Raw genomic sequence first — 17,066 nt, 5'->3', positions numbered from 1 at the left:
ATCGGAGATACATGCAAATGTAAGAGGATTTTTAAAAAAGAGTAACCATTCCAACCCAATTGGATTAATACTATCTCACATCCTCTTACTTTTCCTCTTCAACACCTCAAATAAACTCAATATCACGGCCTATTTGGCAAAATGCAAATCATATCCCAACCATTTTCTAGCGATCACACCAGCAACATCCAACCCGGGACTGCCGTAAGTGAGTGGCACGAAAAAGTACCATCCGCCTGCTACTGCCCCCAAAATGACCACACAAGCGATCCACGCGCCGATCAAGCTTTGCGGTCCTTTGCGAGCCTCGTAAATCTTCTTCCCATCCTTCCCAATCTTCTCTGTCTCGAGGGGTTCGACACAGAACACAAATTCCACAAGTGCACCCGTGACTAAAGCAGATGCAAGGTGCGCGGGAAGGTAGTGGTGCAAGAAGAGTTGACGCCCCATCAAGAAGAAAGGGATATAGTGCGCTGTCCAGGCAAGGAAAAAGAAGCCAGTCGAATTATAAAGGCGGTTCCTTGTCTTGCGGTCAAGCGCATCAACCCCACGGCGCTGTGTGAGCTGGTCCGCGGCGATAATACCGACAAAGACTGCAAGCACAGATGAGGAGAGCCACCAGCCAATAGGGTTACCGAGGAAGTAGATTTGCTCACGGGTATCGTTCTTAGTCCAGAAGGAGACACCGCGAAGGAGGAAGGGCCACTGAATTGGCTGTGAAGCATAGGGGTGGGAGCTGGTCAGTGCGTTGTTGTGGTGGAACATAGCGCGTTGAAGCTCGAGGTATTTTCGGAGGAAAGGCATAGGCTTGACCTTTTTGGCCTCCTTCTTGTTGCGGGGGTCTGTCTCGGCGAGGGAGGGAATTTCCTCGACGAACCAGAGGTTGGATGATTGTGCAATATTCTTGTTCCCGTTGATCTCCTGCTGCTTGTAGCCCCAATCCGGGAGAGGTTTGGTGTGCGTCCACATGGCGACTTTGGATGGGTGGTGAAGGAGCTTGAAGAGGCCGGCCATGGTGCGGAAGTTCTGGTTCTTCTTGCCGTTCTCAATCTTGATTTCGAAAAGAGTGTCATTATGGCGTTCACCCTCAGACTTTTCAATTTCAATAGTGGTAAATTCCTGGTTGGTGGGGAACCAAGGTGAGGCGACATCGTGAGAGAGGAGATCTGTGGAGGTGACAACATGGCGGAGTTTGACGATATCTCCGTTTTTAACAGGGAGGTTGGTGCGCTGGTCCTCAGGAACTGATACAGCGGGAAGAATGATCCAGTGGTTGTTTGTATCATTGAACGGATATCCGGTTACCTGCTGGCCTAATCATTTTGTAAGCCTATGTTTGTTTATTTCATATATTCTCACCCGGCATGCACACACCTTGAGAGGAAATCCTTCCATCCTCATATCTCAATGGATACCTGTCGGGGTGAGAATGTAGGTAGGCCTTGGTTTCCTTGTGCCTGAGAACGATAGTATCATAGTAGTTAATATCGACACTACTCAATGACATGGCATTGTCGCTCAAGGTTTCCTGAAATTCCGGAGTCATAAAGTCGTCACCTGGCCCGCTACGGTACAGAATCGCGAAATGAACTTGGAACCAAAATAGGTAGAAAAAGAAAGGCACAATGATCAGTCCGAAGGCGCGAGCAGCGAAGTGTTTGGTGAACTGCTGAAGAGAGAGGCCACGCTTGTAGTCGAGAAGGTTCCACAGGTCAATTGCGACAGCCGCGCCGATAGTAACAAATGTGAAGACTCCCACGTATTTTGTGGAGATGACGCATGACATAGAAACACCCGTAAGCAGAAGCCACTTCCACCATTTACGGCTGAAAGGAATGTGACGGAGCTTGTAGAATCGGACGTAGCAGAGGATTGAGAGTGACATGGCGAAGATAAGGGTCGCATCGAGGAGAATGAGACGAGTCTGGCCAATATGGGCGTTGTCTATTCACAATCATAAGCAATGGCTGTTGAGTACACCCCGAGTGCAGATCCTACCAAACAGAACCAATCCCGTCGCAACCAAGCAAGCAGGCAGACTATAACCACTCTCCCACATGGTTAGAAACACCACCGGGACTGTCAGAGAACCCATTAATGCCGGCATAGCTCTGAAAGCCACATAAGGAACCTTGTTGTCGATGTAAGAATCGCCAATGTTGTCAAACTTAAAGTGCCCATCGTATCCAACGAACCAACCCATAAGGGCGAAAAGGAGCTTTCCGAACGGCGGGTGAACATCGAAGAAGTATGTTCTTTGTAGATACTGCAAAATGTAATCAGTGAGCTACAGCTCCAAGGGTTTTGAGAAAATATTCTAAAGATTTCATACATAAGAAGCAAACTGCACACCGGGTCAGTAATCATTGTACTCCTCAATTCTTTCCTCTAAAGGAACCCACCTTTCCAAAATGCACTTCATCAAATACCACCTGATTGGGGTGGCTAATCTTCCAGAATCTTGTGATGAAGGCTAAAACAGTCACTAGAACTAAACTAAGCTTGTGTCCAAGCTGCGATGGCGATTTTGAAGTTGTAGGCGCAGAGACAGAGGCAACATTCCGGGCATTTGTCTTTGATAATAATTCATCTTCAGACCCTGAGCCAACCCCAGCCTGCGATGACGGCGACTTTTTTTTAGAGGAGCGCTGGCGGACCCCTACGGGAGAGTCCGACATTCTGTCGTTAAGAACAAATGAGCTGAGAGAGATAATTCGAGTAACGAGTGTAGAGAAATAGTAGAAGATTGAATTATAAAAACTGATTAAAGCAACAAGTTATTTTGAAGAAAGATGGATATGAAGAAAAAGAGGAGGAGGATTCTTTGTTCCCCTGAAGTTGTTGAACACAATTTGAGCTGTCGTCTCACTTACTCTTTGTTGCTGAACACGCGGCTGAATGCTCCTTCCAAATTTCCACTGAGCAGGGGAGAACAAGAAAGGTGGCCAGAATGAGACCCTAACCCTGATAATATCCAACCGGGTAACCGTAGTCAGTTAGAAACATGTGGGGTGATCTAGGGCAGCAGGGGTAACAGGGTGCTGAAACACAAGTGGATTTTTAGCTGGGTAACAAAACAAGACTTTCAAGCCTCATCCTAGACTCGCCAAGGGGTTGTGGCAAACCAGTCTAACCCCGTGGGCAGTTACCCTCCCTCCTCAGCCACATTCAACCTCACCTCTATCCAGTTACTAGTCGTAGCTAATATTCAATACTCGCACCTTCAATTTAGCAGCCCCAGCTGCGATTCTCGTCGGAAGTACCCCTCACGTCCTATAAATCTCACCTCAGAAATGTCTGCCATCCACCCTTCTCGGAAGGCTTATGTCGAAGATGATGTACCCCTCCTTCTCCTCACACTTGCAATCAATCCATACTAACATTCAGCTAGGACTCCGATATGCTCGATCTCAACAATGTCCCAATCGACCGCGACTACAACATACCCTCGACGGCACGCGCAGGTGTCGCCCCAGAAAAAGCCTCCGCAATCATCTCACAAATGGAGCGCAAAAAGAAGGCCGCGGCTATTATTGTCCCCACCGACGACGGCCGGGTACGTGCTCGACTCCGGGAGCTCCAAGAACCCATAACGCTCTTCGGAGAAGGTCCAGCCGACCGTCGAGATCGACTCCGGGAGCTGCTTTACCATATACAAGAAGGGACATCTAGGGAGGCTGGTGGTGAGGACACGGATATGATTGGTGGGGTGTCATCGCCTGAGGCGGACGAGGACGAGGACGAGGAGTTCTACACTCCAGGAGAACCGGCGCTGCTGGAGGCACGAAGATGGATGGCAGGATACTCGCTGCCAAGAGCGAAAGAGCGGGTAGAGAGGCAAAGAATGGAGGCGGGGGTGCCACTACAAAAACATATCAAACACAGACGGGCGATCAAGGAGCGGCTATCAGGATACCAAGTTCTTGGATCACAATTGGCCGGGGAGCGTGCAGTCTCAATAGCACGGTTTTCTCCAAATAGCGAGATCATTGCAGCGGGGTCTTGGAGCGGGAGTATCAAGCTCCTCGGCGTGCCAAATATGGAGGATAAAGGTCTCCTTAGGGGCCATACTGACCGTGTCGGAGGCCTCTCCTGGCACCCACAGGCTACTGTTTCTCTGGACGCATCATCCGCTAATATCGCGTCCGGAGGCGGCGAAGGCAATATTCACCTTTGGTCCCTCACACAGGATCTTCCTATCGCTACGCTTTCGGGACACTCTGCGCGTGTTGCTAGAGTAGAACACCACCCGAGTGGGAACTATCTTGCCTCAGCTTCATTTGACACAACATGGCGGCTATGGGATCTCACAACGCAAAAAGAACTGCTCCTACAGGAAGGTCACAGTAGAGAAGTCTACTCTGTTGCCTTCCAGTCCGACGGTGCGCTGATCGCTTCTGGTGGACTTGACTCTATTGGACGTGTGTGGGATCTCCGGACGGGCCGCACAATAATGGTCCTTGACGGGCATATCCGAGAAATAACAGGCCTTGCCTGGAGCCCCGACGGGTACCGTGTTGTTAGTTCCTCCGGCGATGCAGCCGTCAAGGTCTGGGACGTACGTATGGTACGATGTACGGCCACAATCGGGGCTCACAAGGGGCTGGTATCGGATGTCCGGTTCTTTTCTGGGAAACCGGATGGCGTCGATGAGATGGAGGGGACAGCTGCAGATATTATGAGAACAGAGGGAACATATTTCGTCACTAGTGGGTTTGACGGAAATGTCAACATCTTCTCGACGGATGATTGGGCGCTGGTCAAGAATTTGAGCGCACATTCAGGGAACGTCATGAGTGTGGATGTGAGTAGAGACAATAGGTTTATTGTGAGTAGTGGGCAGGATAGGACTTGTAAGCTATGGGCCAGGGAGGATATCGAGCTATAGGCTTAATAGAAATGTATGGATGCCTATAGATTCCAGTGTATAATAGTCAAAATTTGGTAATAACTAAGGATCAATTCGGGAATTGGAAGGGTCTAGCACCGAGTGATAATATGTGATTTATTTATCTAATCCTTCTATGCGCGTGTAATACTCACTACATGTATTTAAAGGCTACTTCATGGGGAGAAACGCCATGAATTTGACGAGAAACTACACTTGCTTGATCGAGTCTGTAGATATACAGTGACGAGCGCTCTAGTTGGGATAGGATTTCATTCCGATCCTCTTTTTTCTGAGAATAAGGTGCTCCTGGTATTGCTAGCAAAATAATAGACAATCACAACATGAAGGTTTCGGGCAAACTACTTTCTGAGTCTTACGCCCCCTTTCTGCGGGAGTTTTGGAAGAACAGAATTGAAAGGCAATCTAAAAGCATTTTTTCTTCTTTCTTTAGATCTTGCAGTTTCAAACGGAATCAGAGAGGGAACAACAGGTCGATTCCTTATCTAATAGTTACAGAGGGAAAGGATCTGGAATGAAAGAGAAAACACTTTGTCATGTACATACACTCATGGATATCAAAATACTAATAGCGTTCCCCTGCTCCTGACTGCTGACAAAAGAACTACATGTATGGGACACGAGAATATGGGACAGATCCCCACTGATACTGATAAAGACCCGAAAAAATACAAGACAATTTGAGGTCACTGACAACTGACATTTTTTTTTTGTTTAATTCATTAATTGTATGCAGACCGTAGTCTATGACAATATCACACTGCCCCAGAACTTCCCAATCACTTCCTCCGCCTCTCACATATTTTTAAGAAAAGAAAAGAAAATATAACCGTAAAATGATAGGCTAGTAGCCTGTAACAAATGTAAGAAATAGTGACTTATGAAAATAAGAAAAGTAACTTCTGAATGTAAGAGATAGTGACTTATAAAAATAAGACTGACAACTGACATCCCAGCCATAGTGCTCGTGACAGTATGTGTATAAAAAAGAAAACCAAAAATGAGCGTCGTCCTTGAAGGTCCCCCTATCCCGAACACTCATCACTAAATTTCATGCATTTTCTGGACTGCCTTTAGACAACGTTCGAGCTCACAAACGACCTGTTCATAATATATTTTTTGTAACTCGGTATTGCTGAGATCGCACTCAAGGGTCCCGTCGAATCGACAATCCAAACACCGCTTAGCCACATTAGAGTATACAGGCCCCATCTTCTTTAAAAGGGTATTCGAGCTCAAAATACTCCGAGCCTTAAGGATCTCCGTAAAATCATCGTCGTCTTTCTTAGGGATCTCTTTGGGTTCGTAGATGTTAAGTAACTTTTCCCCAAAAGCAATTTCGATGAGCACTATTGCGAGGGAAAAGAGTTGTTCATTCAATGCGATACCTTTTAATGGTGTAGTCGGGGCTTTGGCATTGATCGAAGGGGGCTTTACTGCCGCTGAAAAACATGGTACTACATATGGATCCAAAGTGTATCTATTGTTTGGAAGCTGGAGCTTCAGGAAGAAAAAGATATCCCGGCTCCGCCATCGTTCTTGAAACCACGACGGAGAGTTCGGCCCGAAGTAGAGTAGTGAGAGTGATAGCCTGTGGGCTATTTTAAGACGTTCTATAGGGGGTAATAGACATTCTTTATCGGGCCGTGCCAGAATTGCCTCTAGTGAAGTTCGAGAAGTAAAGCCTGAGACTAGAGGCTCCCGATACATTAGGCAGTGGCGGGTTAAATTATCGCGTTCGTTTATTGATATTTTCCCAATGAGCTCCCGCCCCCGTACTTCTGGCCGGAGTTTAGCTAGTCGTAAACAAAGACTATCGATTTCTATAATATCCTGGGAGGTCATAGAAAGTGTAGTGCCATTTTCATCGATATCGTGAGTTATATTGTTGGTCTGAATGTCTACCGTGGCAGTGCATATCGTCGCGGGGTGAGCTTTATGATTAGTTTCGGAAAGCTCAAGTTTCAATATTTTCTTTCCAGTCCCAAGGTCTATCGACATAGCTCGTTCCTTTAAAGGCTGACTGTCATCGGTTACCGTTATAATGGTGCGTGCAGAAGAAGTTTCAATACCGCCAAGCCTAATTATCCTCTTAGGATCCGGTACCCCATAAGATAGTTGATTTGGATTCCCCGGGAGAGATTGCTGCACCTCAGAACTTATAGTAATGCATGTACACTCACAACGTTCATCAGAGTTAAGGTTGGTATTCTGATTTCCGATCTCCTTCGTTAGGATAAGGTAAAAGTTGATTTCCGAAGCACTTTTGGTGAGGTTTGAAGCATTATAGGTGAGGTCTAGGCTTGTGTTTCTCATTGGGATATCTAGACTTTCGGGCTGTCCTCGGAGCTGTAAATTCACACGGTGACAAGAACACCGTGCGGTCACCGCCAACCCGTCGTAAACATTTTTCGCAACCTCGGAAATAGCGAGAAGCTGTGCCAAAATTGCTTTTGAATCGAGAGGTTTCGAACTAAAGGCCCGGGGGCGGGCCCCAGTCTTTTGCAAAGAGTTCTGTTGCCTCTGAAGATTTCCCAAATCTTGATTTTGAACACGGAGTGTATTGATCAGGATTTCAATTTCCTTCTTTCCGGACACGACCCAGCCAGTTCTTAGAGTCCAAGCTGTGACTCTTGCCCGGCTTACAATATTTGATGACCGGGAGACCTATATCTCCTTTTCCTTTAATGGTTCCTTCTCTCTTAGGTAGAATAAATATAAACCCACCGATGTGTTATTTTGATTTGCGCCCCCGCTTGCGTGTAATCTCGAGAGCTTTCCCTCAATTTCGCGCAGAGTTTCATGTATACCCCCCAAAAGGTCATCAAAACACTTGCCCATTGCTTTATCCCAGTCAGCTTTGAATTTTAGATCCTTCCATTTTTGATGAGTCTTGTCTTTCGCCATGCTCTCTGCCAAGTCATCCTGTACAAGATTTCTGAGAAGAAGCTGGAGCGATTGCAAGAAAGCAAACTTTTGGATAGAGAGTTTCTCTCCGCATCTCCTCAAATCATTCATGTAGTTACGGATGTTGGCGAAAAGGATGGCGCATTTGTCGTATAGATCATGTACTGGCCCAACTAGCGCGACTGCCCCGAGAACTACCCCCGCAACCTCCATATTCAAAGCTATTCTAAAATTTAGCCCAAGCTGTAATATGTTATACTTAAATCTGGAAGTCAATCTTACCAACTAAATTTCTATGTAGCGAAAGTACAAGCTTGTTACCAACCGATATCGATGTCGATCCTTAATTTGTCTGAGCTATTGGTTTTTTCTTCACTGCTATAAGCTGGAGCCGCTATATAGATATATGGATATTTAATGCACCGGCCTATGAGCCGGTAGAACCAGTTAGTAGCTGACGTTGTAATCTTTATCAGGCTAATATACTTACTCGCGCAGCCGAGTTTCGACTTAATCACATAACGCAAAAACCTGTTAAATAGCGTCACGTGAGTAAGTCGAAACTCGGCCGCGCGAGTATATAACCCTTTGTTTGTGCCCGCGATTCACATAGAATAGCCGGGTTGATATTCAAATACTAACTGCTACAGGGAGTGGATATCCTGATTTAGAAGTGGAAAGATGTATTGAAAATGAGGTCACGATTTCCACATTGCGTTAGGATCCTGTTATTTGAATTCGGCCTCACGGTGGATGTCTAGTGCGAAGATCTACATGTTGAGGTCATATATCTTCGAACATAATTGGTAGTTAAATCTTGGAATTTTTTATGTAGACCCTTTGGTGCGCGACTGCGCCTTGTCCACGCACATGCAGCACGAGGCTGAAAAATGGTTTGATCAGTCAAGGCTGCCACATATATCCATCAAGCCCCGCTTTTAAAAACCAAACTCGCCAATTTACGGGTCGCTAGCTTTTGATGAGTTAATAGTAGTAAGTGACAGTCATATATTTCTTCTACGTTTTTCTAAAACTAAGCTTATCGTCGCAACTTTCACGATCATTATAACTCTAGCTTGCCATCGTGAAATCTGGGGGATACACTAAAATATCATTATATATTAACACTGCATGCAATCACGCCTTACCCAACATCACCTCGGTGCTCTCTCTATATCTTCGAATTCCAAGGATTTCAAAATATCTTGATCGAATCAAACAGGTATGTACTACCGAATCATATTATGAATACAGGAGGAAAAATATTTCCAAATACAGTGCTGCGTCTAATTCTTTCTCGGGTTCATCCAGCCGTCGAACGAGGTCATATGTACTACATCATCTGGGAGCTTTTTGTCTTCTGCATAACTACATACAAAGCATCAATTCCCTATGCCAGCCATAAAGTGGGTAAAAACAAGGACCGAGCAAAGTTGCAAGAAGAGATAGGGCGGCTTTTACTATGGGGTGATAGTTATGCTGTCTCCAAGGGAAAGCTTGATATATTATTCGAAAACGCAAAAAATAAGTACTTGAAAGAGTCTACAGTTATCTTACTATGCAGTATAGCAAGAACACTTGATACATACTTCTCAAATATCAATGTTCAGTCCCCAAAAGGGTCACACGGAGTTCCGATAAGCCCCAGCCCCAGCCTCCGGTCCAACATCATAGCAGCTCATATCAATAACACATCAACAATCCAATCAGTATCGATCGAAGAGCCCATAGACCAAACTTGTGGTGAGGGGCTGATAAAGGAACCTTTACAAAATGATAGGACGAAAAGAAACACTGGGTCGCCCACTCGTGAGAAAGTCCCTAAAGTCAATCTATCCAAGCCCCCCACCATGCTGGACTTAGAAGGTTTACTAGGTTTGGTGCAAATACTTATGCCAGATATTGCAAGCCTAGTGGGGCAAGCGTCAATCAACGATAGTAGAAGCAATAGCGATAGCGACGGTCAACCCCTAGGACTCGACCTATTCGAGATCGTTGGCGACTTGGGAGACTCATTGGATTCATTATTTGACCTCATTCCTTCTATAGGCGAATTATTCCCAATTGAGGAAGAAGATATTCTCGTCAAAAAACTGCATGAAAAGGTTCAGCTATCCCCTGTTCAAATTTATGGCGCTGCGACAAAATCATATAGGATAGACATCCGGAACAAGTTTCCAAAAATTAATGACCACCTAATCGAAACTCTGGCCGAGTTAAACTGGGAACGAGTTGAAAGAATTCGCAGCCGGAGGTTCGCGGAAAAGAACACCCTCACCCAAGAGACCAAAGATCAAAAATCATATGAAAGAATACTCCCGGACCCTGTAACAGGCGATTCGAACTCCATCCCTCGGGATTCTCTAGGCTCATCAGAAATAGACCCCCTTCTGGAATTTGCGTCAGAAGCACCAGCCTCAACATCAACAACTTCAACTGGCCGCACCTTGAACCCCATACCTAGCGGCAAAACGCCTATACCAAAATCACGCGATTATCTAGCTAGTCTCAGGCCATATAGCTGCCTATTCAACTATTGTCCATGGAAATCTACCACATATGCTAGAAGAGATGACTGGTTAGCGCACGAGTTTGAGCATCACCGGCCACATAATGCCTTCGAATGGCACTGTAGTGATAAATGTGCTAAGGTTTTCAGAGAGAGGGAGGAGTTTATACGCCACATCCTAGAGGATCATCTAGAAGGAGCAGTCATCGCATCCGATATCGACGATATTGTAGAAAATCGCAAAGTTAAAATACCAAAGGCTGGCAACGACCGGATCTCCTGTCCCTTTTGTTGTGAAGTTATCCCGGAGACCAAGGAATCCATCGAACTTCATATTGGAACACATATGGATGATATAGCTCTTATGGCATTGTCGGCAAGCATCGAGGATGAATGCAATAAATCCACTAAACATGAGAGCAGTGATTACAAAAGTCTCCCTACACCCCACTCGATCAATCAGTGTTCTCCCAGCTTGCAGCAATCTCAACCAATATTCAATAAAGTCACAGTCAGTACTTCACAAACGCTCACCAGTATACCTGCCATGGATGCTTCAATAACTCCTAGCCCATTTCCAATTTTACTCCCCAGGGCGTCGGCGTACTCCTTGACGCTAAATCAAGAGGACAATAATAAGGATCCTCTAAATCCTAAATGCACAGGCACCGATATACTATCCAACCCACCCACACAAGCTGGACACCAGTACAGCTTTGACGACAAATATTATAATACGGGATCCGGGAGTATTAAGCATCAAGAGCACATGATGCTGCAGCAGAAATCTCCCTCTCCATCCATGGCACCCCCGGTCTCGTCTTGGCGCCGTACGAGCCGTCCGAGCGGTCCGCATAACGCCAGAGGTGAAGCTGTCCTACTCTACTCCTGTCCATTCGAAGGCTGTGACAGGACCGAGGAGAGAGGATTTGTTCGTTATGATAACCTACTTCAACACCGGAGGAAGATCCACAAAGATCCTCGCGCTACACGTACACACACGTTTACCGAGACTTTAGATAAAAAAATGAACCTAACAGTAACGAGCCCGAGACCTCTCCAATTAGTGAATTAATCAATCAATCAATCAAGCCCGAGTCCTCTCCAAATCTCCAGGAGGATGAGAACTATAGTTGTAGTAACTGCTCAGCAATTCCCGAGAAAAGAAAAATCTAAATACAGTAAGATATTACCGCTATGATATTCGATTACAATTGTTCGATGTATTACTCGTTGTTGACCAATTTTCAGGCCCCTCACACCACGCCCCTTCCCTGACGAGAAAGAAGACTACATTAAGGTTAGGTAAGATACTACTACTATAATTTTCGAATGGTTCTCTTTGATACGTAACTCATCGTTGACCAATTTTCAGGCCCTCCACACCAGGCTCTTCTCATGAGGATCCTAACCCCAAATGTCAATACTGTAACAAAGACCTCAATGGTATGCGTATGCCGGCTATTTATCGATACTCGAAATAATACGTAGATATCCACTAACATTGAGATAACATACGTAGTTACTACCACGAACAAGCCACAGAACCCGAACAAGTCATATTCAGTCGAACCGCCCGATAAGGGTACAAAAGTGGTGCGAAGTCGTACTCCTATAGGGCGTTTACCCTTATAGCTAGGGGTAATTTGTGTCTACGAAGGCTATTATAGCCCGAGAACCCATCTAATTAGTATATAGCCCGAGTATGCAATGTGTATTTTAAAGGTTTTGATTGGCTGGGTTTTGGATGTTTTCTTTTCCTTAAGCTATTGAATAGGGTGAGCCAGCTAAAAAGAAAGGTTATGTGGGAGGTTATCATTTCTTTTTGTTGTTATTCTGTTATTCAGTGATTGTGATATGTCTTTGGTGATTTTAGTATGTTTTGGGTATTGTTTGGTATTGTTTGAATCAGCTAAGAAAAAGTAAAAAAAATACTAGTGAATCTTAGGGGTATTTGTGATATGTGTTTGGTGGTTGTGGTATGTTTAACTCCCTAGCATGACGACAATACACACCATTAAATACACCCCTAGCCTAACAGTATCCAGGCGATAGTAGTACAGCTCATTTAATCAGATCAAAGAACACCGCTTAACAGGTACCGACAGTAGACCTCTTTAACAGGGCAGCTCAGCGGCAGTTCACCATATGTGAAAGTACACCCCCCACAGCAATACTACAACCCTCTAGCTCTAGTGACATGTAGAGTCTTCACCCCTCCCTATTTCATTATCCTTACCGGCCGAAGGCCGGAATCGGCTTGTACTCTTATAAGGCGATTACCCTTATCAGAGGTACCCTTATAGGGCGATTCGACTGTACCTACTTCAAAAAGGAGCCGGGTTCCAATCATGAGAGTGACTCGGGTTATCAAGCTGACTACGCACTGACTTACGCCGCACAACAAACCGCTAGAATCGGAGGAGGAAGACGAGCAGTAAAGTATGGATAGGCCACCGGATTTCTTATATTTGATTTTATGTCCAACTACATGTATCTCAGCAATCATCACACTTTATATCGATTGCAGTCACAGCCCATCACTCGCGCCTCCCTCCCTTCCACACTAACCCAAACCGTTCAAGCCCCACCACAACCGCCCACCACCAACCTCCAAGCAACAACAAAAAAGCAAACCCTCCACATGATGATAACCCTCACCACCCAAAAACCAAAAAAAGCAAAAATCATAACGTCAACAAACCAAAAAAAGGAAGCTAGTAGGTAGGGTCATCTGAAGAAATGTAGGGGGGAAAAAAAGAAAAAAACGGAAGGGAAAAGGATGCATTGCATGCAGCGAGCGTCATTGTTCGTTTGCTCGTTCAGGTTTCAGCAAGTGTAGGCCTAGGTAGTTTATTTTGCAGGGACTTTTTTTGGGGGTTTTTGTTTCAAGAGATGAGAATGGATTATAAATATCAATCGATCAATCAATCAAGGTAGAGTATGAAGAATTGCGCAATTCACACGATTGCCGTCTATAATCATGAACGAATACCAGTTATCCATAGCAGCAGCCCCTTGTTACAGCCCTCCCCTCGCACCCCCGAACCCCCGAACCCCTTTCCCCGCTCCCGCTACTAATACAATCCCATACCCGCCCGCCTGCCCAAAGGAAATTCGTGACTCAGATTTTCGTAACGCATTGAACAGAAGCGCAACCTCAGAAAGCGCAAAAAAGTGACCCCCCGGCCCCCGAACCCACATTTTGGGGCATGACGAAAAACAAAAGAGACAAACTAAGTATATATATATATAAAGAAGGAAATAGTGTTGTGAAGGAGGAGGTTGAGGGCGTGTATATAGCACCCCGCACCCTTAGTCCTGTGTTGTGCTGTGTTGTGTGTTATGTCCGGCGCAGTGTAGGGCGCCGAGTAGATTGTAGGTGGTAGGTGGTGGTGGTTAGATGGATAAGAGGTAAGAGGTAAGAATGAACAACAAGCCATTGAAGAAAAAGAGATGCCCGTCTATATCCCCAAATGCAGCATGATAATAATAATAAAAAAGAGAGAGATACAAAAAAAAAAAAAAAAAGAAAACGGGAAAGAACAAAAAATACATATTCTACAACTTCGGTGCCGTCGAGCCCTTTGCCTACTCCCCACAAACAATCAGTATCAAACCCCCAACTCCAAAACAAAAAGAACACTAAACAAGAACCAAACATACCTCGACTACAACCATGCAAACTACACATATATCATCCTTCTTCCCACCATGGAAGTTCTCCCCCGGAAAGAGCCTCTGCACCTCCTTGGCAAACGGCCCGTCCAGCTTTGTGCTGACGCTCGCGCTCTTTGCCCTCGTCGCAATTGCCCTCGCAACCTGCGCCTGTATTCCCTTTCCGTCCGTCTTCGCGGCCACGCCCTCCAAGTTCGGCGCTGGGACTATTCCCACGTCGCCGCTGTTGACCCAGCCCTTGCCGATCTGCATCTCGTCCGTGACGACGCGCAGCACGTCCTGGATCGAGAGGTTGTCCCAGACGCCGTCGGTCGCAAAGACAACGACGTCGCCGTTGCGCAGCGAGTGCGTCGACACCTGTGCGTCCGCCGGCTCGTCCGAGAACGGCCCGCCACCAAACTGGCGCGCCTGGGCAAGAAGCTTCTTTGGGATCATTGCGAGCTGGTAGGGGGTGTTGAAATCGTGGGTTTGCGGGGCGGATGCATAGTGGATCTTTCCTTGGCGGATGATGAGGAAGCCAGAGTCACCAAGGCTGAGGTGAGGGCGCACATCTGTGTCAGCAATGGGTCTCACAAGTATGTGTGTTTGGGGAGTGGGGGTCTTACTTTGCGACATTGAGCTGTCCATCTGGTTTCGCGACGCCGACACAGGCCGTGCTTGCGCCGCCCGCGATTGCGTCCTCATCCAGGATGCGGCGGTATCCCGTCTCGATAAGTTGTTTTGCGCTGACGCTTTCGGTGGTCGCTTGGTGAGCGGCCGTAGCCATGCGCTCGCAGAAAGTGTGTGAGAAGTCTGCAGAGTCGATCCCGGACTCGGCATACCCGCCCACGCCATCCGCCTTGTTTAGTTAGCCCACGGACCCCTTCAAAACTCCCCCCACAAAGTGACACAAGGCAAGGGGGGGACCTACCACTCCCGCGGCGACGGCGCCACTATCGTTAATCCGTGAGACAAAGAAGGCATCTTGTCCCGCGTCCGGGCGTGACTTTCGGCGCGCGGAGTCCTGAACGCGGTTGTAGGGGTTGAAGTTGAATATGTTTGTCGTCGGACTGAAGCGCTTCTGCTTCGCGGCGAAGGATGCCGAGATGTGGTATGTGAACTTTTGCTGCTGTGGTGTAGCAGTAGCAGCCGGTACGGCAGTAGTGGTGGTGGTAGCTGCGGTTGCGGTGCTGGTGGCACTACCATTAAGTACCGGCGTAGAAGTGCTAAACCTCGAGTTCCCCATCGTCGAGAACGGCCGTATAGGCGTAGGAGAAACAACCAGCGGGTTTGCAAGAGACGGAGACATGTATGCAGCAGTAGAGGCAAACCACTTTTCCGAGAGCAAGGACGACTTTGCAGAGTAAGAGGAAGCAGCAGGATGGAGCTGCGAGAGGATGGGCGACACTATTATATTAACTCGGCGCTGCTGTGGTGGAACCTGCAGCGGCACTGGTAGTGTTTCCCCTGAACAGGTGGTGGGAGTACTGCTGTTATTATCTCCTCCACCCGGCAATGCAGCTGCGACTGGGTACACTCTTGCCCATTCACTGGGAGTCCTTAGCGTGGAGGAGGAAGGGGAGGAGGAGGCCGTTGCTGAGGACGAGGAGGAGGAGGCCAGGCCACGCAGGCTACCATTGCCGCAGCGAATGCCCTGAGTCTGAGCCATAAGGCGTGAGCGCAATGAGCAGCAGCAGGAGGAGCTGCTGCATGACGCTCGCATCATAGCGCCGTGAATGGGTGGGTGAGCGGAGAAGGGTGTGTGGAGGGTGTGGGAGGGTGTGGGTGTGTGGTGTGTGAGGGCCGAGTCGTGATGGTGTTGTCGAGGAGGGAGTTGAGGAGGTTGGTGAGCGGAGAAAAATCAAAAAAAAAAAAAAGGGCTATTTCCTATTGCGGGGAGAGGGTGTGTGAGAATTATGACAGCAACACCCAGCAAAGCATCAGCGAGGCGCGGGGGGGGGGGGGGGGGGGGGGGGTTGAAGGCGAGCGAGAATGAGAGTGAGGATAATGAAGGTGACGGGGGGGCGCGAAATGACAGGGACGAGGGGGGTTACAGTAAGTAGAGAGAGATGATTGAGTGAATGATAGATAATGCGAGTGCGTCCGAATCCGAGTTATAATTGTGTAGATACTGCAGCAGCCAGCACTTTGAGAAATAACAACTGCCTGCTATTACTATTACTATTCCCCCCACCGGCAGACAGGTTGTATCTCTCGGTCAAAGCAAGTATATGGACGATATCGTGAATGAAGTGACGTTGAAAGAAGAGAAGAAAGACTCTTTCCGGTTGTCAGTCAAGTCACTCCTACTAGCACACACCTGTCCTGCTACATACATGGACATACATGGACATACATGGACATACATGTAATGCTAACCTCATCCATAGCTGCAGCTGATCACACAGCCAACTAGAGCAGCGCCTATGCCCATTGAAGCATTGGACTGACACTTCCGTCAGTTCAGTGACAGTCAGTCAGTCGTCTGTCACTTCTGTAGGCTGTCCCCCGGCCCCATGTATATGTTCTGTTCCTTGCTTGGTTGCACTCTACTTATCTCCATACTCTATCTCCTCTCCACCTGTAACGCTCCCCCTCCTCCTCTGTCGTAACGGCGCTTGCTTGTCACTTTGCGGGGAGAGGGCCCACTTCCTGGTAACTACTAACCCTCCAGAGACACTTTCTAAGACATCTCGACATCAAGAAGCTAAGAAACCAAAGCCAAGACATCCAGTTATCTCGCACCCGCAACACCACCACCACCAATCCCCCGATACCTCCACCCCCGATACCCAATCCCCAACTCCCCCAATTCTCACACTCGCCTCCGCAATCACCACCAACACATCCCCATCCACCAGTCATTTGGTTCGCCGCGGCAAACCACAGCTCCCTTAATTATGTAGAGTATTCCCCTTCCCTTCATGCACCAACCCTGAAACACCCAGCCAGCCCGCGACTACATTCATGTACGTACCACGCAGATATTACAACCACCCGATCCCTCCCCTCCCCTCCGTCGCACCCCTCCACCCTTCCATGCATCCTTCGGTACCACAAGATCTCTCTCAGCGTAAATACCCG

General features: G+C 47.3%; 6 protein-coding genes across 6 annotated transcripts; 3 read left to right on the top strand and 3 right to left on the bottom strand.

Annotated features, from left to right (window-relative positions):
* Positions 1 to 129: 129 nt before the first annotated feature.
* H6S33_002142 (uncharacterized protein) lies at positions 130 to 2,678 on the bottom strand (the record flags this gene model as incomplete). The annotated part of the gene is made up of 5 exons (XM_044833498.1): positions 130 to 1,313; positions 1,375 to 1,944; positions 1,999 to 2,266; positions 2,333 to 2,344; positions 2,403 to 2,678. 5 exons carry the CDS (start codon positions 2,676 to 2,678, stop codon positions 130 to 132), a joined length of 2,310 nt encoding a protein of 769 aa, XP_044693285.1.
* Positions 2,679 to 3,293: 615 nt separating this feature from the next.
* H6S33_002141 (uncharacterized protein) lies at positions 3,294 to 4,888 on the top strand (the record flags this gene model as incomplete). The annotated part of the gene is made up of 2 exons (XM_044833496.1): positions 3,294 to 3,338; positions 3,392 to 4,888. The coding sequence occupies 2 exons, from the start codon at positions 3,294 to 3,296 to the stop codon at positions 4,886 to 4,888; spliced, it is 1,542 nt and encodes a 513-aa protein (XP_044693284.1).
* Positions 4,889 to 6,056: 1,168 nt separating this feature from the next.
* On the bottom strand, positions 6,057 to 8,029 carry H6S33_002140 (uncharacterized protein; the record flags this gene model as incomplete). The annotated part of the gene is made up of 3 exons (XM_044833495.1): positions 6,057 to 6,091; positions 6,154 to 7,576; positions 7,637 to 8,029. The coding sequence occupies 3 exons, from the start codon at positions 8,027 to 8,029 to the stop codon at positions 6,057 to 6,059; spliced, it is 1,851 nt and encodes a 616-aa protein (XP_044693283.1).
* A 1,637-nt stretch (positions 8,030 to 9,666) lies between these two features.
* H6S33_002139 (uncharacterized protein) lies at positions 9,667 to 11,183 on the top strand (the record flags this gene model as incomplete). The annotated part of the gene is made up of 2 exons (XM_044833494.1): positions 9,667 to 11,033; positions 11,090 to 11,183. The coding sequence occupies 2 exons, from the start codon at positions 9,667 to 9,669 to the stop codon at positions 11,181 to 11,183; spliced, it is 1,461 nt and encodes a 486-aa protein (XP_044693282.1).
* Positions 11,184 to 13,886: 2,703 nt separating this feature from the next.
* On the bottom strand, positions 13,887 to 15,228 carry H6S33_002138 (uncharacterized protein; the record flags this gene model as incomplete). Its single annotated transcript, XM_044833493.1, has 4 exons — positions 13,887 to 13,916; positions 13,992 to 14,535; positions 14,609 to 14,841; positions 14,914 to 15,228. The coding sequence occupies 4 exons, from the start codon at positions 15,226 to 15,228 to the stop codon at positions 13,887 to 13,889; spliced, it is 1,122 nt and encodes a 373-aa protein (XP_044693281.1).
* A 61-nt stretch (positions 15,229 to 15,289) lies between these two features.
* H6S33_002137 (uncharacterized protein) lies at positions 15,290 to 15,640 on the top strand (the record flags this gene model as incomplete). Its single annotated transcript, XM_044833492.1, has 2 exons — positions 15,290 to 15,345; positions 15,430 to 15,640. 2 exons carry the CDS (start codon positions 15,290 to 15,292, stop codon positions 15,638 to 15,640), a joined length of 267 nt encoding a protein of 88 aa, XP_044693280.1.
* Between the last annotated feature and the right edge of the window lie 1,426 nt (positions 15,641 to 17,066).

Source organism: Morchella sextelata, assembly GCF_020137385.1.
Source record: "Morchella sextelata strain SCLS chromosome Unknown scls_12, whole genome shotgun sequence".
Classification (NCBI taxonomy): domain Eukaryota; kingdom Fungi; phylum Ascomycota; class Pezizomycetes; order Pezizales; family Morchellaceae; genus Morchella; species Morchella sextelata.
The sequence above is the reverse complement of the archived record's forward strand: the minus strand, read 5'-3'. Positions and strand labels throughout refer to the sequence as shown.